The sequence below is a fragment of the Malaya genurostris genome, chromosome 1 (assembly GCF_030247185.1).
Source record: "Malaya genurostris strain Urasoe2022 chromosome 1, Malgen_1.1, whole genome shotgun sequence".
Taxonomy (NCBI): domain Eukaryota; kingdom Metazoa; phylum Arthropoda; class Insecta; order Diptera; family Culicidae; genus Malaya; species Malaya genurostris.
This window is the reverse complement of record NC_080570.1, coordinates 65,400,582-65,422,963: the sequence shown is the minus strand read 5'-3', so window position 1 is coordinate 65,422,963 and position 22,382 is coordinate 65,400,582. Positions and strand designations below refer to the sequence as shown.

At 39.2% G+C, this 22,382-nt stretch overlaps 1 protein-coding gene across 3 annotated transcripts in view; it reads left to right on the top strand.

The window, feature by feature from the left end:
* LOC131440325 (uncharacterized) overlaps positions 1 to 22,382 on the top strand; it is a 233,637-nt gene that overhangs the window by 144,168 nt on the left and 67,087 nt on the right. For all 3 annotated transcript variants that reach the window (XM_058611496.1, XM_058611498.1, XM_058611497.1), the window contains exons 2-3: positions 19,388 to 19,818; positions 19,881 to 20,007. In XM_058611496.1, coding sequence (XP_058467479.1) covers positions 19,388 to 19,818; positions 19,881 to 20,007 — 558 coding nt within the window. The remainder of the gene's footprint in view (positions 1 to 19,387; positions 19,819 to 19,880; positions 20,008 to 22,382) is intronic.

The following is a 22,382-nucleotide window of genomic DNA, read 5'->3' as shown; positions in this document are numbered from 1 at the left end:
GCGGAACACCTGCTCGTACGGGTAGCAATTCAGATTTACAATTCTGATAGCTAACCTGAAGAGTACGATCAATTAAATAATTTTGAATCATTTTGATCAAATAAATAGGAAACTGGAAATCAGACATTTTTGCTATTAAACCTTTGTGCCAAACACTGTCGAATGCTTTTTTCTATGTCTAGAAAAGCAACTCCAGTGGATAAGCCAGAAGATATATTTGCTTTTATCATGTTCGTTACTCTGACAAGTTGATGAGTAGTTGAATGTTCATGACGAAATCCAAACTGCTCTGGTAAAAAATTGAATTCTCATTTATTCGAGACATCATTCTCAACAAGATAAGTTTTTCAAAATGTTTACTGATAGAAGAAAGTAAGCTAATTGGTCGATAACTTGATGTTTCTGCTGGGTTTTTATAAGGTTTGAGGATAGGAATTACTTTAGCGTTTTTCCATCTTTTTGGGAAGTAAGCTAACGAAAAACACTTGTTGAAAATTTTAACCAGGAGTCTCAAGGCAACACCGGGAAGATTTTTAATAAGAATATTAAAAATTCCATCATTACCAGGAGCCTTCCTGTTTTTAAGTTTCCTAATAATTATTAATTTCATCAAAATTCGTCTCAATAATGTCATCTTCTGATAACACTTGGGTTGAAAGATGATCATATTTCAGTGAGACTTATTTTTCAATAGGACTCACAACGTTCAAATTAAAATTGTGGACACTCGAGAACTGCTGAGCAAAATTTTGATCTTTTTCGCCATTTGTAAAAAGTACTTGATTTCCTTCCTTTCGCAAAAGAGTAAATCTATGTTTAATTTCTTTTTGTAAATCCTTAACTATGTTTTTCATAGCAGTATCACGAGAACGTTGATATTGTCGTCGACGAACATTCTTCCACCGAATGAGCAGTTGAAGATTGTCGTCGATGATAGGAGAATTTAATTTAGTTTGAGCTTTGGGAACTGAAAGATTTCTAGCTTCGATAATATAATGATTCAAATGATCAATTGCTGTGTCGATGTCCGCAGAATTTTCTAAAATAGTTTCATGATCCACATGATTTTCAATGTGAGATCTGTAATCCAACCAATTAGCTCTATGATAGTTGAATATAGAACTACTTGGATTAATTATAGCTTCGTTGGAAAGTCTGAATGTTACTGGAAGATGATCTGAGTCAAAGTCAGCATGTGTAATCGGTTCACTAAAAATGTGACTTTGATCTGTTAGAACCAAATCAATTGTAGAGAAGTTCTTAACGGAAGAGAAACAAGACGGATTACAGGGTTGAAGAACTGTGAAGTAACCAGCTGAGAGTTGATTATGAAGTATTTTACCATTACTGTTATTTTGCCTACAATTCCACTGGACATGCTTAGCATTTAAGTCCCCTATTACGAAAAATTTCGGTCGAGTTTCGGTGAGTTTTTGCAAATCGCCTTTAAAGAAATTTAATTGTTCGCCGGTGCAATGGAAGGGCAAATATGCTCCAGCGATGAAATAAATTCCATGAATGGTTTCAACTTCGATTCCCAAGCTTTCAATAACTTTTGTATTGAAAGAAGGTAAAATTCGATGTTTAATTTGCCGTTGGACAAAAATGGCAACTCCACCACCCATTCCAATAAACCTGTCAAATTGATGAACCACATAATGTGGATTACTTTTCAATTTGACATTTGGTTTAAGAAAAGTTTCTGTCAAAATGGCAATATGAATTTTGTGAACTTTGAGAAAATGATAAAATTCATCTTCACTCGATTTCAAAGATCGAGCATTCCAATTTAAAATATTCAAATAATTATTTAACATCACTGTTAAATTTTAAATTCATTACAATATTATTTGCAAATTGCCATCCGATTTGAAATGCTTCAAAAAGTGATGAAATCGAATTCATTCGGATGATCATTTGAAAAAGTTGATCTTGTAGGTTATTATCAGTTATATCGCCTAAATCAACTTCATTTGAAGAAGCGAATGGCATTGAAGGAATATTTGTAGGTAGACTGCCATCAGAACTGATTTTAGAAGAAGATGATATGGCCGATCTACCTATTAATAAAGAAGAATCTTCGTTAGATTATTTGCGTTAGATTATTTACAGTAGAAGAATTAAGTGGTAGATTTCTACCCGTTATACTAGCATAACTGACATTAGAAGAAGATGATGACGAGGTCGATCTACCTGTCAATAAATTGTTTTCGTTAGAAGACGAATTGGAAGGCGTACCTGTTTTTTGTTTTAAATTCGAAGAAATAAGTACCTTAGAAGAATAAGGAGTGGCATTTGTAACGGTTTTTTGATTTTCAGGTATGTTATGTAAATTTAAGGTCGTTGATTTGACTTGTTGTCTAAGCAAAAGAGCGATTAAAATTTTCCCTGACAGGACCTTTCAAATAATTGGATTTATGATTTCCATCGCAATTTGAACATGAAAATTTATCATTGGTTTCATTCATTGGACAAACGTCTTTCGAATGCGATTTACCACAATTCAAACACCGTATATCCATATGACAATTTTTGGTTCCATGGCCGAAGCCTTGGCAACGACGACATTGCGTTAAGTTTGCAATACGATTATGCCGTTTATAATTTATGTGGAGAATGAAACGTACTTTTTCTAAAATTTTCAAATTGTTTACATCACTTCGATTAAAGTGTATTAGGTAAAGTTCATGGGAAATTCCAGAGCGTGGTTTAGAAGTACCATTCGCTCTTTTTTTTCATAAGTATTACTTGGGAAGGGGCAAAACCAAGCAATTCTTTTAGTTCACTTTAATTTCATCAGTACTTTGATCATTTGATAAGCCTTTCAAGGCAGCCTTGAAGGGTCTGTCTGATTTCATATCATATGAATAAAATTTATGAAGTTTCTCGGACAAATATCGAATAAGACGTTCGTAGTCTTCCAATCCATCAACCAAAACTCGGCGTTTTCGTCTTCGTCCGATTTGAAATAAGACTTTTGCTTCCGGGAGAAAAGTAGAAAGCTCAGTACGGAATGCTTTGAAGTCGGAAATCATCACCGTCACTGGTGGCATAGATTGTTGTTTCTTCCCAGAACGACAAGCGTCCATTTTGGGAATTTTAGAAGAATTTTCTTCTATGTCGCTACAATCGGATTCAGGAAGAATCTCGTAAATATTGTTAGACGACATAGAATCAACGGAAGGGAAATCCGTCTGTTGTCTTTTATTTTTACATTCAGATTCTATAAGATCGTGAATGTTATTAGAAAAATGTTGAATAACGGATTGTGATTTATTCCGTATTGAATTATTTTTAGCCTTAGGCTTGTTGCCTTTCCGGTTGGACGCAGGCAGTTTTGAAATGAATGACATTTTAAATTAAATTAACTAGGTTAAATTCGAGAATCATTTTAACCGGGTTGTTCTCCGACATTCTAACAACATGCCCGACCCACCGTAACCGCCCGACCTTGGCCGTTTGGACGAGGGTTGGTCCTCCCAGCAACTGGTGCAGTTCATGGTTCATTCGCCTTCTCCACGTACCGTCTTCCATCCGCACTCCGCCAAAGATGGTTCGCAACACCTTCCATTCAAAACACCTAGTGCGCGTTGATCCTCCGCAAGCATTGTCCAAGACTCGTGCCCGTAGAGGATAACCAGTCTAATCAGCGTTTTGTAGATAGTTAATTTCGTACGACGGCGAATTTTGCTCGATCGAAGCGTCCTGCGCAGTCCGAAGTAAGCACGATTTCCTGACAGTATGCGTCTCTGAATTTCTCTGCTGGTGTCATTATCGGCAGTCACCAGTGACCCCAAGTACACGAACTCGTCGACCATTTCGATTTCATCACCACCAATCAGAACTCGTAATGGGTGGCTGACGTTATCTTCTCTCGAGCTTCTGCCTTTCATGTACTTTGTCTTTGACACATTGATGTCTAGTCCGATCCGCTTTGCCTCAGCTTTTAGTACGATGTACGTATCTTCCATCTTCTCAAAGTTGCGTGCTATAATATCAATATCATCAGCGAAACCAAGTAACTGAACGGACTTTCTGAAAATCGTGCCACTCGTGTCTATCCTCGCTCTTCTTATCACACCCTCCAAAGCAATGTTGAATAGCAGACACGAAAGGCCATCACCTTGCCGTAGCCCTCGGCGAGTTTCGAAGGGACTCGAGTTTATCCCCGATACTCGAACAACGCACATCACTCGATCCATCGTAGCCTTGACCAATCGTATCAGTTTGTCCGGGAATCCGTAGTCGTGCATGATTTTCCATAGCTGTTCTCGATCGGTTGTGTCGTAGGCTGATTTGAAATCGATGAATAAGTGATGTGTATTCGCGGCACTTTTGCAACACCTGGCGGATGGCGAATACTTGGTCCGTGGTAGCGCGTTTGCCCATAAATCCTGCCTGATATTGTCCCACGAATTCGTTTGCAATCGGTGAAAGTAGACGGCATAAGATTTGGGAGAGTACCTTGTAGGCGGCGTTCAGCAGAGTTATCGCGCGGTAATTGCAGCAATCCAGCTTATCGCCCTTTTTGTAGATGGGACATACGATTCCTTCAATCCATTCCTCCGGTAAAATCTCGTCCTTCCAGATCTTGGTAACGACCCAGTGCAGTGCTTTCACTAGTGCATTACCACCGTGTTTTAGTAGCTCGCTTGGTAGTTGGTCAACGCCAGCGGCCTTATTATTTTTCAGCCGGCTTACCACCTCCTCGACTTCTTGGAGGTCTGGGACCGGCAATCCATCGTCCTCCGCACGCGTTCACCTCACAGTCGTTCGTGAGAAGATACCAGTTAGTGTCCTTGCACATATCGGCCTGTGGCACATGGCCTCTGCGCGAACGGTTCACCTTCTCGTAGAACTTCCTTGTGTCATTAGCAGGGAACAGCTGTTCCATCGCTTCGCGATCTCGGTCTTCCTGTTGGCGCTTTTTTCTACGGGATACCGAGTTTAGTCTGTTCCGCGCCTGTCTGTATCGCTCCTCGTTTGCTCTCGTCCGGTGTTGCAGTTTGCTCGCCCAAGCTGCATTCTTCTCGGCCACTAACTGTTCACATTCGTCGTCGAACCAGCTTTGTGGATATCCTTGCGGGGAAAGAAGGTGCTTCTGACTACCATTCCTCGGGAGGCCGCAAAGTTGACACACCGTTGGCCGTTGTTATTCGATGCGGCATGCAGGCTGTTCGGCCCGATTACCGGTCGGTACATTGCCTCCCTTCCTACCTGGGCATTCATGTCACCGATGATAATTTTTACGTCTCTGCGTGGGCAGCCGTCATAGGCTTGTTCCAGCTGCACGTAGAACGCTTCTTTTTCGTCATCGGGTCTCCCTTCATGTGGGCAATGCACGTTGATGATGCTGTAATTGAAAAAACGGCCTTTAATTCTCAACTTACACATCCTAGCATTGATCGGCTGCCACCCAATCACTCGCTGACGCATCTTGCCCAGCACTATAAAGCCAGTTCCCAGCTCGTTCGTTGTGCCACAGCTTTGGTAGAAGGTAGCCGCTCGATGACCGCTTTTCCACACCTTCTGTCCCATCCAATAAAGCTCCTGCAGCGCTACGACGTCGAAGCTGCGAGGATTTAGTTCGTCGTATATTATCCTGTCGCAGCCTGCGAAACCTAGCGACTTGCAATTCCATTTTCCAAGTTTCCAATCGTAGTCCTTATTTCGTCGCGTGGGTCTATGCCGATTGTTCCGGGTCGTATTCTCTCCTGTATTATTCGTAATAAATGTTTTACGGGCGGCTTATTAGGCCTACGCCAACCCCATGTCTCGCCGGAGGATCATCGTGCTTGCTCTGTTTAACGTCCCAACTAGCACAAGGACGATCCCGTTGGTGGGGTTGCCACCTTGGATTTAGCTGGACGGGATGCAGTATTTCATACTCAGCTGCTGGATACCAGAACAGACGCTGTTTGAAGCCGCTCCTAACATGGAGTACAGACGCTCCGACATCCTCTAAAGAGGACCCCCTTCCCTGTCAGCATACGACCAAGGTCCCACCGGGGTTGGTTACCCGATCTTTCCTATGGATGCTCGTACCCCAGCCGGCACCGCGGGGAGGTAGGGATAGCAGTTACTGGACAAGAGGCTAAGAACCACATTGGGGCCTGAATTGCGCATTGTCCAGTCGTTTACGTTTACGTTATCGACTCTCGATAATGATCCGACCGGTATAAGAACAAGAGGCGCGCAGCGGGCAAGATGGATCGATTAAATTGAGGACGACCTGCGGACCCTTCGCAACTACCGAGGCTGGCGGAGAACAGCCATGAACCGAGTTGAATGGAGACGCCTCCTGTATACAGCAGAGACCCGCGTGGTCTACGACTGAAAGAGTAAGAAAGTAAGTAAGGTTAAATTAGTCTTCGGTTAGACTCCTAGTTTGGAAAAGTCTTGATATAGACTGATTTTGTGATAGTCTTAATAAGACTAATTAGTTCGAAGAATAGTTCTTTTAATACCAAGCCTTAAAAAAGGCTGATTAATTTCTTAGTCACTCAAACATCACTCTTCGTATAGCCTTGAGAAAGGCTGACTAATTGTTAGTCTTTAAAAAGACTGTTAGTGATTCAGGTAGCCTTGAAAAAGACTGAAGCCTTGAATCAATGAAACTCTAGATAGCCAGAAAACAATTTCCAGGAGCCAAGAGCTATACGCGTGCGGTGCGAACGACTGTTGAACACCGACTGTTCAAATACTACACATTTGCTTATTTACCTCAGTGTTGCAGAAGAGCTGATTGTTCTAGAAGAGCAGTCGTTCATCAAAATGAGTTACGCGTTCGCTCAAGCTCCGTTATGGAGCCTTTTTTTGGTGCAATCGCAGACAAGCGGAGTCTTTCTTGAACGTAGGAAAATAAAAACGACGTGCGGGAAACACGAGAAAGTGATAGCTCACAATAAACACGGGCAGAATTCCGATTCTAGAAATGAGCAAAACGAGTCATTTGGGGAAAATAATATATTTTCATGTTATGATAATACATTAAGAATAAAACTTCTCGGATCATGATCCATTTGGATTGATTTCGCTTAAATTTAAACGTAACGCACTTGACGTTGATGAGTATAACTTCAGGCGTGTTTCTGCTACGATGGTAATTTCTGCAACACAAATTCAGGTGTAATGCTCTAAAATATGAAGATTCCAAATATGAATTAAATGGAATGGTGAGATGAACGTATTTTTTACGTGATTTTAACTAATATCTCAAATGATGTGCATTTCAATAGCAACGACGAACTTCTTTTGATCAGAATATTATGTTTTTGAAAAACGACGACGCCTAAAATAACTTGTTTACTTGCGTTCATTGCTCCAGTTTTGATTTTGTGTTTCAGAATTTAAACACTTAAACGAACGACATAAAAAAACACCTGTGAATCAAACCTTTTAAAAAGAAACTCTATGTCGATTTTTTTCAAATACCGCGGATTGATTTTTCCTTTCATGTTTTCAAAACATCGTTTGCAAAATCAACAGACGGGTAGGACGGTAGTTTGATTGTCAGCGGAGAGCAACAAACTGAAGAAGTGGCATATTAAGAGATTAAGTATTACCTAAATCTATTTGTATCTTATGTGTCGGTAATAGCTTGAATAGCCAGGAGGGCTTATTTCCTTGGTCACGATTCAATAAAGAAATGGAGTTATTTTTGAAGATTTCTAAACTTTCAGCTGTGTCTAATTTCCATGGGTTGGAAATTTGTCTTATGATTTTTATGTCGTTGGTAGTGAGTTCATGATTTTCAGAAAAGGCATGTTCAGCTACTTTTGACTTGAAATGATGTGGTAGTCCTTTCTCTAATTCTTTAGATGCTTTCGCTATTTCAGCGACGTGCTCTTTGAAACGGATGTCTAGAGTTCTCTTTGTTTGTCCAATATATATTTTATCACAATGAGAGCACGAGATTTTGTATACCCCAGATTTTTTCAAATTATCCGTAGGATCTTTTGTAGAACCTAGTAAATTTTTCAATTGACAGTTCATGCTGCTGAATACTAAATCCAAGCCAAATTTATTTAGTTTTGATTTCAAAGGATGCGCAATGTTTGGATTGAAGTCTACCGATATTCTTTTTAAATTTTTCGATGGGGGAGACAGAGTTGTAAGTGATTGTTTTTTCAACAATCCTAATTTTTTGTCAAGGATTGTTTGAATTGAACGCTCCGGATATCCATTGAGCTTTCCAATTTCGAAAATAAAGTTTTTCTCTTTTATTGCAGCATCTCTCTTAAGGCGTAAGGTCAGCATTCTGTGAATCATATGGTGGAAAGCTGCCATTTTGTGTTGGTGGGAATGATTAAAAGTATTTGGTATGACCCGATCTGTGTTGGTTGGCTTCCTGTATATCTCGAAATTTAAGGTTTTTGCCTCTCTGATAATGAGGATATCAAAGAAAGGTAAACTGTTGTCTTTCTCCTCCTCATAGGTGAATTTAATGTTGTTATGTAAGTTATTAATCATTTGTAAGAAAGTTGATAAATCATTGCGTTTGATGATACAGAATATATCATCAACGTATCTCCACCAGCGATTAGGTAATAATCCCTGGTTTTTCAAAAGTTCTTCAAGATTTGCCATAAACAATTCGCATAAAAACGGGGAGAGCGGATTACCCATTGGTGCCCCTTGTAACTGTTTATAAAATCCGCCTCTGAATTTGAAGTAATTTACATCCATACAAAGCCGAGTTAGGTTCAGATATGACCTTACTTTGCTTTTCCATAAATTGTTACTATGTTGTTGAAGTAACCAATCTTCTAATAGATTAATTGAGTATTTCACCGGGACACTTGGGAATAAGGCGGTTACATCGAATGACACCATTATTTCATCTTCTTCGATTTCACTAGAGTTTTGAAGTTGACCCGTAAATTCTTGTGTGTTGGGGACTGATCTACTGAAAATTTTTTTTTGGCATAGAATTGAATTCTTTTACTAGCCATTTGGCGATTCTTTGGGTATGGGCTCCCACTGAAGAAATAATTTCCCTTATTTCGTTACCAGGTTTGTGAACCTTTGGTAGTCCTTTGATTTTGGGTAAAGAAGGGTTAGGAACTTTGAGGTGATTGAGGTTGATATCGAAGTTTGGATTACATTCAAGAAGAGTTTTATCCACTTTTTTGATAATTTCAGGAAGGGGATCGGTTCTTTGTTTCCTATAAGGACCGTCATTAATTTTTTGGGTTATCAAGTCGTCATAATCTTGTTTGTCCATAATAACTACTTTATTTCCCTTGTCAGCCTTTACATAAAAAGCAGGCTTTTCTCGCAATTGTTTCACTAGTTCTTTTTCATCAATGGTTTGTTGATTATTCAAAGAAGTACTTCTAATGACGTCAGCTACGATAGTTCTGGCGTCATTAATTTGAGGAAACGAAAGATCACAGTTATTTAAACCTGTTTCTATGTCTATATTAACTTGTTCAAGATTTAGTTTTGAAGAAATTGCATGATTTAAACCAAGATTTAGAAGATTAGTTTGTTCATTGGTAAAATTTTGAGATGAACGATTTACAAGAAAATCCTCTAAAAATTGTACTGGAGGTTTTGGGGGACGGTCTGAAAGATTTTTGGAACGTAAATTTTCGAATTTCTTATGAAGAAGAATTCGTTTTCGTTCGGATTCACAATGTTCTGCAATTTTTACTTTGTTTAGAAAAGTTTCGAAGCCTTGGGAATATTGTTTCGCTAGTTTCAAGTGAAGGTTATAGCATTCCAAAGTTTTTATGCTCTGAATGCTATACAATTTTTTAACCTTCTCTTTCAGAATTTCGTGTTAAATTTTAATCAGAATTTTTCTAGAAAAAGATCTCCCACTCTTTACCTTACAGCATGTGGGAATTAATCCAAATCTACTGCACTTTTTCAAAAACGCAATATCTTTGGATATACCCACAATTTTCTTTCTTAACTTAATAAACCTGTTTGGCTCACTTGGCTTGGTAACCATTGTCACTATTTTTTACCTGGAGCTGTTAGTGGAATGTATTCAACAGTTTCACAATCAAACTACCGTCCTACCCGTCTGTTACTACCTGTTTCTTCCCATTTTTACCCGTTGACAATAAGACATTTCGTATAAAAGGAGCAGCATTACAGCATTCTTTCAAACAAACTTATAAAACCGATACCCTGAAGAAGGATGTAAGTAACATTCCGAAATACGCGTATCTGTATTGTAACGTTTGTTATGCTTCATTAAAGTATAGTGACTTTGTGAAAGTGTAATAACGTGACAGTGAAATAGTGGAATTAAATGGTACAGAAAAAGTGAAACTGTTGAATACATTCCACTAACAGCTCCAGGTAAAAAATAGTGATCTTTATGTTGTCAATTGTCTATCAGCCGGTGGGTTAAACAACACGATTGTTAAATATTAATACAGATTATTAATATGCTTCAGGATCAAGTAAACATTTTCAGTAATTCTTGCATTTCAATGTCTGTTTTTTGCCTTACCATTAGTCTCTTATGCAATCTATCACATCACTTGACGCAGAGGGTTCAAAGTGATATCCGGGTAAAAAATTGGAGTTACGAGCTTTGAAAGAAATACATTCCTCAAGTAACGCATTTTCGAACCATGAACCATGATTCATGGGAGAAGAGTTATTGCTCATGGTATCATGAGCAGTTAAAATGATTGGTTTCATGATTTTCTAACCATGACAGCAGTAACGGATTTCTTCAGTGAAATAATCTTTATTCTATTTAGGAATCTAGTTCTTCCATTGAGTATATGGAGCAACAATATATCCTCTGTTTCATCTCCACTATCCTTTTTTCGTGAACAAAGGAAATGCGGGAGACCGGCACATTAGAGTAGGTGACCAAACTATACCATTGAACATTAGAGTAGGTGACCAAACTATACCACTATTCTTCACAATATGATTGAAACAATAAACGACATTTTTATTAAACCATTTTTACTACTAAAAGTAATGATACCAACAACATAACGCACGTTTTATTGATCAGAGCCGATCAAATTACAGTCGTGACACACGGCCGTTGGCGGTTTTAATTTCAACTTTATCGATAGCAAAACTTTACGATTACACAACACAAAGTTGAACAAAATGCGGTCATCCCTCGAACCAGTTGTGAATAATTCGTTCCACTTTGGCGCCAATACTTAACGATGAAACCATGAAAGGAACCCTAGCGATTAGCTAAAAAAAGAACACCCGTAGCCACTTAAAACAGAAATTGAAAATGCAATAATCGAAGCTTTACGACCTGACGCTAGTGTTTACAAACAAAACAGTAGAAGACAGCAGAAGCGCTACTAGGCTCCCCAGTCTGGGGATGGAGTCAATTATCCAACATTTATTTGTTTTAATTAGCCTCTTGCGTTAACACCTCCCATAACACCCAACTTCGAAAACAGCTGTCGAGTTGCGTTATAACAAATCGGACGGTGATGCATGGAATACCCCCGGGCGTGTGTAATGGGCTGATTGAAAATTGTGTTTCGATTGTTGCTTTGCTAATTACTTTCGCGCATCGTCGTCATGGGAAATGCACCTGAGCAAGGGTGTGCGACGTACAAAGATACGTTCAATAACCTCACTAGCTTATCAGTGAAATGAGTATATTTAGTTTGTTATTAGTATTTCAACGGAAAATTGCTACCTCGTTTGAAAAAATGGTTTTCTGCACGAATCATTTCCCTTGGGGAAACCGTTTTTAACAATTAATAGTAATCAATTATTCGAATATTATTCAAAAAATCGATGGTTAACGCGTGAACCATTAAAACTGGGAGCCATTCACCGGTTTTAACTTTTTGTTGAAGCTTGTCAGCTCGATAGTTATATTCACCATAATCTATGAAGAACTCTTCGCAGAGAACTTCTTGAAAAGCTTAGATTCAAATCATCCTGTAACTACACAGATAAAAATATTTTGTGAATTTACATCAATTTTAATGGACAAATTTGGATCAGGCAATTGGATGGAAAGTTTACAGTTCTAAGCGTCGTTTGAAATGTACAGTCTTGTTCATTGGAAAATCTATGCAATCCAATTTAATTTTACATCGATCATGGTTTTAATTCAAATTTTCGATTCAACTAATGTCTATTTCATCATACTTTTGATTTACATGTCGTGTAAATTTCATTATTTGTTTCTGTGTAACCTAGACTTGCCTAAAAACAACAAAACAGATGTTTATGGTCGTTGTTTTGACTCAATCAAAATCAATAAAATTTTGCCCAGATTCAACTTAGAGTGTATTATTGGCGAAAGAATTTCATTCCTGGACCCGCAAAATCTCTGACGGCCATTACGGGTCCACGAAAAACTGATGAAAATACATCATTCGACTATATCCTACCATATCAATCAGCGTGATGTATCAAGAAGATTGCTCCGAATTGCTTCATTTGGGATTACTGTTCGCCAGTCTCCTATGTTGAAAATTTTTTCTAGGTTCGCCGAGACTCAATGACGTCAACGTGCGATATTCTATAGCTCTTCTGCCTGTGCCACCATTCGGTTTGACGTGCTTGTAAAGCAGCGTGACTGGTCAGTTCTCGGGAACATAGCGAACCCTCTGAGCTTCCCGAACTTCGCGTTGTTGGAAATGATCGATTCCCCAAGCGAAGCTTCCGTTCAAGACTTCGCTATACTCCATCAGCTATCAGTACTCCATCGTACATCGTTAGAAGCATCTTTTGTTAGTACACACCAAGAGCCCTTTTATAGGACTACCTATCTTCGTACGACGTTACCCTTGAGTTTCTGTGCTAATACGGATCTGGATCCCTTTATTGGTATCATTATCTGCCGTTACCAGCTATCCGTCGTCTTTAGACTCTCTGCTTCTCAAGTATTTTGTTTTCAACGAATTTGGTCCGCCGACGTCGCCTAACATCCACTTGCTGCCGTTTCTGCATTTTCTCGATTAAACTCGAAACATAGCACATCAAATTTGTTGTTGTAGAACGTTTTCTTACAAAACCGTTTTGTTCTTCGGTGATTATGTGATGCACATATATGGCATCATGAACCATGCTTTCAAGTATTTTCGGTAAGCAACTGAGGATTGATTATTTCCCTCTGTACGTTTCAAAATGATATTCTTTCTTTCGTTTACCCTTTCTTTCATTTTCGGGTTTCAGTGAAAATCGTTTACTGTGAAGTATCGATATTTAACCGAAGCTTCGAGAATCGATAATGAGAGTTTCGCCTCCATAGTAATTTTGGTTTCCAAAGAGTGTGAAAACTTCGATTTAATTTTAGAATTTTAGAATTTTAGACCTAGAAAACGAGTAACGTTGGCATTGATACTCTCCTATGTTGAAGTGAAATACGAAAATGCTTCCTCTCTCTTTGATTGTTTAGAATGCGATGTTTTTTGAATGAGTTAAAGCTTGCTTCATTTAGAATTGGAACAAACTTTTGCTCATATTGTGGCGCTCCTGGTGGACGGATTTGGAAGTTCTTGGCGCCCACATGTCGGAAATTTTGTCAGCTTCACGTATGATTTTTGACATTCCGCAAATCGACTGTACTTTGTAAACAATCAACAAAATTGCCCAGGAATACCGTATAGCGCGTTATCAAACGGTATAAGAAAACATTGACGACGATTCAGAAGCCTCAAAGCCAATCGTCGGAGTGGAACTGTCGACCGGAAACTGCGTGGTAAGATTTTGAACACGATTAAGAAGACTCCTAATCTGTCGGACCGTGATTTGGCCAGAAAATTCGGTGCTTCCCATAGTCCCGTGAGGAGAACTCGACTCCGGGAAGGAATCAAGTCGTATCGAGCTAGCAAACAGCCAAATCGGACCATAAAACAGAATAGTGTGGTCAAAATTCGTACTCGGAAACTATATGACCAAGTACTGACCATGTACTGACCAAGTTCGACGGGTGTCTTCTGATGGACGACAAAACCTATGTCAAGGTTGACTTCGGCAAATCCCAGGTCAAAAATTTTACTTGGCAACGGCTCGGGGGGATGTTCCAGCCAAAATCTGTTTTTGCCGACAAATTTGCAAGAAAATTTATGATTTGGCAGGGCATTTGCAGCTGTGGCAAAAGAGAGAAAGTTTTCGTTATAAATAAGACAATAACAACGAAACTATACCAAAAAGAGTGTCTCCAAAAACGAATTTTACCGTTCATTCGATCCCACGACCATCCCGTAATGTTTGGCAAGCTGTCATTACAGCAAAGTCGTTCAAGAATGGTATGCAGAGAACGGGGTCCAGTTTGTTCCGAAAAACCTTAACCCACCCAACTGCCCCCAGTTCCGCCCTATAGAGAAATACTAGGCAATCATGAAGAGGAGACTCAAGGCAAAGGGAAAGGTTGTCAATGACATCAATCAGATGGCGACCTGGTGGAATAAGATAGCTAAAACGATTGACGAAGAAGGTGTACGCCGCCTAATAAGTCGTGTTACAGGAGAAATTCGAGAATTCCTTCGAAACCGTGACGAATAATTTTATCCGTATTTTTTCTAAAAGCGTTTGAAGAAAACGCTACATTTGAATAAAAAAAGATCTTGAATTCAATAATAAATAACTTAAATACAGGCAATTGTCTTTGTTCCAATTCTATCTGAAGCAAGCTTTAGTAAAAATGCAAAGATGAGGCTGTTGGATTGTATTCTTTCATAGAAAATAGGTGCTAATTTTAAGCTCTGAACTTTATACATAAGTTTTAGAAACATTTCGCACCCATTTCTAACCGGACGGCGCTTTTGGTGTCACTCATTACATTACTATTACACTTGGGTCTCTAGATTTATTTGTTTTGTGTTCTTACTTTGTCTCGATCTTCAACGTAACTTGAAAGGTTCGCAAATTCCCTTAAAACACGCACAGGATACATCGCCACATCCAGGGTAGCCTTGATTGGCGATTGCGGCGCTCTCGCGAATGATTGCCAGTGGCTCGCCGGTGCGTTCTAGCAAGCGCAGGTTACTGGCAGAAGTGGCAGTTTCGATCCTCAGGTACGGTAGCCCGGTATGGGTGTCGGCACTCCGGGTGGAACTCAACGCAAAATTGCTGGATAGCACGCACAGACTGATGTGTCTTCGCGTGATCAGTGCGTACCGTACGGTATCTGGAGACGCAGTCGGCGTGGTGGCGTGCATGATGCCTATTAGACTGCTCTTCAAGGAGGACGTGGAGTGCTACGATATGCAGAGAGACAGAAACGCCCGTAGGACTGCCAACGCAGCCTCCCTACGCGAGTGGCAAAAGAAAAGGGACAGCTTAACCAGTCGATCGCGAACAAGCGTCGGTTCGGGAGTTTTTCCGTTGTCGGGGAACTGTCCGTCGGTGTAGTCTAAACCTTTCGCCGGAGATTAAATTCTTCGCCGGTGTAGGCTAGATCCTTCGGCGGGGACTAGCCAAGTAGAAGCCACAGTATCGAAGTTGAGTCGTCGAGGCGCCAGTGAACCGGAAGTCATCCTTCAACCGGAAGCACTGGACCGACCCAGGCATCCTACTGTTCGAACTGGTCACGGATTTCGGGAGCGTCGGTCCCAGGGAAACATCCATCGTCGGGAATTAGCTGAATAGTTCGTGACGTAGACCAGCCCTGGGTCGTCGAGGTGCCAGCGAACCGGAAGCTAAGCTCCAACCGGAATCGCCGGACCGACCTCGACATCCTCCTGGTCGATCCCCTGTAGCGAAATGAGTGGCTCAAAGTCGAGAGATAAATGGTCCAAAAGTAGGAGAGAACGTCGCAGATGTCCATGGCGATGCATAAGTCCGGGAAGGATGCTTTGAGCACCGATAGCCTTCCACCCCGAAGTAATACCGGGGAGGTAGGGTCGGAGATCCAAGGTGTTTTAGTGGGTAGTTCCAATTATACAGTGGTAGTTCTGTGGAGAGTCCCACACTCTGTGCGTAAATGCATTTCACCTTGTAAAAAAGAGGTAAAAAGGGTACACTGAAAATCATTTCTATCTATTTTTTGAGAAGAAATCACCCATTGTCGAGCTCTTCTATAAGCTACCCAAAATTAGGTCGCTATCTACTCAAACTTTGAGTTAATCGGTAAAACTTGTACTAAACTTACATTTACCCAAATTTTGAGGTCATCACTCTTTACCCAAAATTGGGGAGATGCACTTTAGTTGATTTTGGTTAGGTTTTGACTCAAAATTAGGTAGCGGCTGGTAAGAGTGTAGCCTTGATTAGCACAGTTACTTTGTTCGGGAAACCGTTTTCGTGTACGCGGTCGAATGCATCCTAGGCCGCCGTAAAATCGGTGAAAATGTGATTTGTGGTCAAGTTGTACTCACGACATTTCTCGCGCTCCGAAAATTTGGACAGTGGTAGGCTAGATATTAGCTCACGAACTTTTTTGTGTGACGCAGCAGACGACAGAGAATCTGATATAGGATATTATTGGCCGCATTTATCATCGTGATGCCCCGGTAGTGGCAGTAGACCATGTTATTGCCCTTTTTGTAGATAGGACCATGTACTCCTTCAGTAGAAATCACCAAGTGAATCGCTCTAGTTAACCTCTCCCTTTCATATTTAAAGAGCTTGACAGGTAGCTGATCTTTACCGACGTCTTGAGCTGTCAGAGATGTTTTTTACCGTCTCCATATCAGGTGCGCCCGGGTTGGCGGCTCAATGCATAATGCGCTGATCTTACAAGCCAGTTGTCATATGTTCGAGTCCCAACCGGGAAGGATTCATGGTGCCAATAGGATCGTAGTACTAGCCATGAAATTATTCAGTAGATGGTAGATCAACTTATCAACTGACGGACAAACGTTTAAAAAATCGAGGAAATGGTATGCGAATATCGTCGATTGACAAAAAGAGACATATTGGAATATCTACATGGTCAGACAATACTGTTTTGAAAGACATTTTGGTCCTCAAACGCGTCAAATCTCGTTTGATACCAAATTGGCATTGGTATTAGTATCACATTGCATTAATTTTACGTATTATTACAAATCCACCATATTCGCCTAATTTGATTCTGTGTAACTTCTGATTGCTCTCCAAACTCAAAGGGCCGTTTCGGGGAATGGATTTTGAGTCGTTTGTAGAGATAAAAACCAACCGAAGAAGGTGCTGAAGGCCACAACGGACGAGGACTATTTCTCATGCTCTGAGGACTGGAAAAAAACATAGGCATAAATGCAGTTTACCAGAGGGGATTACTTTGAAGGGAAAGAGATTGATTTAGAAGAATAAAGATTCTAGGTAGAACTTTCTAGGTATTTTTTAGACACAGTAGTAGACCACAAAATAAGGAAGAAATAGGATTTTTTCATAGGAGAAAAATTGGATTGGATAAAAAAAATACTTTTCATTTTTTTGTTCAGTGCACGTTTTTGCGTCTGTTCCTGGTGATCGGTGTAACTCCGAAAATACTCAGTTGAATGACTTTCTTGCTGTGCTTCTCTTTTTCTTGTGCCTACCGGATCAGATTTATAAACCGTTTTCATCGAGTTTCCGTCTGGCATAATAATGATATGCCCAGCCCATTATTGCTGTCCAATTTTAGCTGTCCGTACGATAGGGGGTTTTCCAAGCAGCTGTTGCAATTCGTGGTTCATACGCCATCTCCACGTTTCGTCTCCCGTTTGCACTACGCCTGTCAATCGCAATAACTTTTAGCCACGTTTCATTGATCATATGAATTCCACCACACTTAACAACCCGTAACTCCGGAAGCGGAGCTTGGATCTGGATAAAATTCAATAGCCGAAGGAACAGGACAACTTTTCATTTGTGAAAGCCGATTCCGCCCATGTGTTGACACTTTTACTAGATCACAACGAATGTAAAATGGGCATCAGAACGAATATAAAATGGGCAACACATCTATTAAGGGTACGTTATTCAACATTCATTCCCGAAGTACGTTATTTTACATTGATTCCTGGTGCACTTAGATAAATCCTGACGTCAATTACGTTGAAATTCATATATATTTCCGATTGGATTGGTTTGGATTGGATTGGTAACGATAGAAAAAATGCGATAAACTTCACTGAAAAGAAAGATAGAAAATGTTAATGTGTTAATTATAATATGATGTTAACGATTTATTAATTTTTAGTTTGACGTAAAGCCGCCATGACTAAGTTCAGTTTTTACAATGACTGAGCGGAAATATATATTGGAGAAGCCAAGTGAAAGAAAAACTAACAGAAAAGATGAATTTTTGGAAAAAGATACGCTCAGAGACAGGACTCGAACCTGCGTTCTTATGCATTCCGTGCATACGCGCTACCATTTCGCCACTCTGATCTTGCTTTAGCCACACTAAAACTCACAGACATAGTAGCAACGTACATCGAACATGGTCTACCTCCTGGCCGTCATCCGACCGATATCTTATATCCAAACATCTTCTCTGTCCATAAAACACTAGTCCTCTCGCTTTATACCTATTTCTCCGATCAAGCATTGAGTAGGAGAGTGTATTTATAATCGCTTGTCACCTTCTTTAATGGTGCCAGTCGCTGGCTGGACATTTCTAAACTATTTCTGGGGCTCCCGAAACCAAATACCAAAAATACAATAGGAGTTAGTCCAGGTGTCAATCTTATAAATCCGCTAATCGAAGTGCATAGTTTTTGAATAATGGGGAAATATTTGAATCGACTTCATACACCAACACATATCCCAGAAGCTGGAACTCGCAGAAGCTGGAAAAAATAGAACAGGGCTGCCCCATTCACTTGACCAGAAGAGGATCATCTCCACAAAACAATACTTAACTGAATAAGGTTTAAGCTAGTTAGAACCTACCACCAGAGATAAACGGAGAGAAAAATCATAAATTTGGCAACGAGATAAACATAACAAAAAATCTGGCACCGCTTGCATTTGTATTTGTGTGCGAACTTGAATGATCGGGTTTGATTGCTTGCAACTGCAAAAAAATGTGTAGCTATCAGTTTAATTCAAATTCAGTGAGAAAAAACAGCTCAAAACAACTGTAAATTATTTCACGTTTATTTCTAATGTCATATACTCTTTACTTGGTATTAATACTTCCCACTGATGGTGAACAACGAGCAACAAGGCAATTTCAAACAAGCAAATTAGTATCGCTTTTGACAGTTCAATTGGAATCAAAACAATGCCTTCACTGATCTCTGGTTGTATGATTACTAGTCAGAGTGTATATAATAGTTGTTCGATTAGAAGAAGTATTGTGAGCAAACGACCTATAAATCTCGATTCAAGCAATTTTTTCAAATTTTTTATTACTCTCCTTTTACACTCAAAATATAATAAATTTCGAACAACAATAATGACGTACATTCAAAAAGCAAAACAAAGTGATAGAAAAACTCATAACAAATATGATGTACAAATCAACGGATCGTTAAATGTTTTTGCTATAATTCTCTATTCACAGTTGCATCATCCTCACAACCACATTCGTCCTCCTCATCCACACCCTCTTCCCTGGATCATGCTGCAGTACAGAAGCGCTGACCATTTCAAACGACGACAACGACAACGAAAACAATGACAACCTACTGAACCCGGTGCAACTAATTAGCTCCAAGGACGAGAACGACGCGAATGACCGTGACCTGCCGCGACCCTTCCTGATCCCGGTGGACACCAGCCAGATTCAACCGAAGCGGATGAAACTCAAAACTCCAAACAACACCAAACGTCGCAAGCACAGCAACAAAACTCGCCGGAATGGCACGGCCACTAAGAGACCCAAACACAAGCGGAAGCCAACGATGCAAAGTGCACTTCAGTCTGCCGCACGCAAAGGTCTCGAAGCTATGATTGAACTGTTCGATAAGCGGGAACCGGAAATGGTGCGAAAAGGTATGTTATATGGAGTGCTATCCGATGTTGCTTTCATAAATTACCGCTATTTATACTTTTAGGTATTGTCCTTGATCCGAGCGAACCGGGAGCACTGCTATCAAAATTCAGCTCATCAGATGATTCGCCTGAAGATCTTACTAAAGCCGGTTATGCTGCAATGGTAGCAGCTAAAAAACTTAAAGAAAGGTAACATATACATGTAGATAAATGCATCTATAATAATGAAACGAAGTTGGCAAAGTTCGCACGGGTAATCGTGTCGGTGGAAAGTGATAGGATGTACAAATAATTTCAAAACAAATCTGTTGTATTGTACACAGATTGGTTTTGTTTTCTCAACTGCTCCATAGGTACTAAGCTGATTAGCTATGTAAGTGCTCCCTGTTTCACTGATACCAGATCGAAATATCAAATGTTCAAATTTCTGTTTTACAAAAGTCTGCGAACTCGAAATGCAGTTATAAAAGTGTGGATGATTAGACGAATTAAAACCAGACCGACGAAAATTTAAAAAAAACAACAGCTCTGTGAAATGTGTATGAAGAAAGATCTAAACTATTTCGCGTTCGAAGTAAATCTAGAAATTTACAGCCAAACCCACTAAAGTAGCACCCATGCGCTGTATTTACTGTATTGACATGTGATATTGAGTAGTATTCTGGTACAAAGTCATCGATCAATTTATTCATTTTATTTGGAAAATTGCTGTCCATAATTGAAACTTTCAATACGCAATCAACTACTCAATATTTGTCTAGTTTGTTGAAATATCTACTGAAATATGCGTAATTCTTTCCTAATTGCCTATTCTAATGGTTGAATTTGTGCTGCATTATAATGTTCGTCTGAAAAACTGGATGACACACAGCACTTCCAAACGAGGATTTGTATTTTTACCCGATTTAATACATGAGGGTATTGTTTACTATAGACACTTTCGCTTCAAGTTTAATAAAAAAATTTCCTCAATAATCCTTGAATATTCGATTGTTGAAAAATCATTTCACTTTTTATTCTCATGCATATCGATTACCTACTACTCCTTCTTGTACAACATTTTTTATCAATAAGCAGTTTTCTATATACAACGAGTTAGCACAAAGTGCATGCAAAAATATCCAGGTTAGCGGTCTTACAAGCCAGCTGTCTTATGTTCGAGTCCCAACCTAGAAAGATTCCTAATGTCAGTAGGATCATGGCATGTACGCTATGAATCGGTTGCGAAGTATATTGAAACAGAAGGTCGAATTCCACAATAGGAATGTAATACCAAGGGTTTCACGATTTATTTTAAGACGAACAAAAATATATTCACCTTTTTTTAAATCAGTTTAAATCATCGAATCAAATCCATGCAAATGATTTACAAATGCAAAATGGTTTGTCAAACAGAGGAATGTGCGGCGTATTATTAGTTAAACCCGTGCGAGTCGATCCTAGTTTCCATTTCCATTGAGTCGATCCAGTTTTTTTTAATTTATTCATTAAATTGACTTGTCTCAAGATACTAAAAACGAAACAGAGCCGGTTCATCAAAAAATAATCGCACAGTGCATGTCGATGATAATCGAAACGAGGCGTATGTTATTACATCACACCGAGCTACAAGTTTTGTTAAATTGTATCTCGAATAAACCCCAATTACATTATTTAAAAAAAATTATCTAGACTTTCTTTTGACAAGGGTCAAACTTTTTTTATATTTTTTTTTTCAAATGGCTGTATTCGAAAAATGACAAATCCTACCAAAAAAATTGTATGAGTGATTTTTACAAAATTAGTCAAGTTTTTGAATAAAAACAATCCTAATCGACTCCTATACTGAAAAACCGATTTTGAAAACTAAAAGTCGATTTGCAAAAAAAATACGTTTTTGATTTGGATGAAATATAAGATTTCTGGGTGATTTCCTTTCTTTAAAGTGCCCAATTTGAATTTTTGGCTGTAGGTAGGATATAATCACCTATCCTGTAACAAAATTTGATAAAAATAAAAATAGTATCATATTGAAAATCACTTTAAATTTTTTAAATCGATTTTTTCAGTGTAGGAGTCGATTAGAATTTTTTTTCGTGTTTTCATATAAAAAAACTTAGCTAATTTCGTAAAAATCACTCGTACAACACTTTTCTGTAGGATTTGTCATTTTTCGACTAAACCCAGACGCGTATACATAAGGGTGTTTTTAATTGCTGATGGTTCAAAACTGGAAAAGGGTACCAAGAAAATTAGATAATTGAAAGAATTTTGATCAATTAAGTAAGTTTTTGATAGCTTTTAAAGCGCATACACTCTTTGGAATGAGAAAGATAGATAAATAAGAATTGTATTCCGAAGCGGAACTTAACCTTCTGTTTCAACAGTTTGCATCCTATCCCTTCTGACACTAAGAATTCTTTGAGATTGACATTCGAACATACAAAAATTGGCTTGCGAGAGTAGCGTATTCGAATTGTGAAACATTAACTCGGGAATATAAACTTCCTTCAAAATGCATACAGTAACCAAATATTAAATACAAATTGTACTAAACCTATTCCTGATCCCTTTGTTTGTCCCCT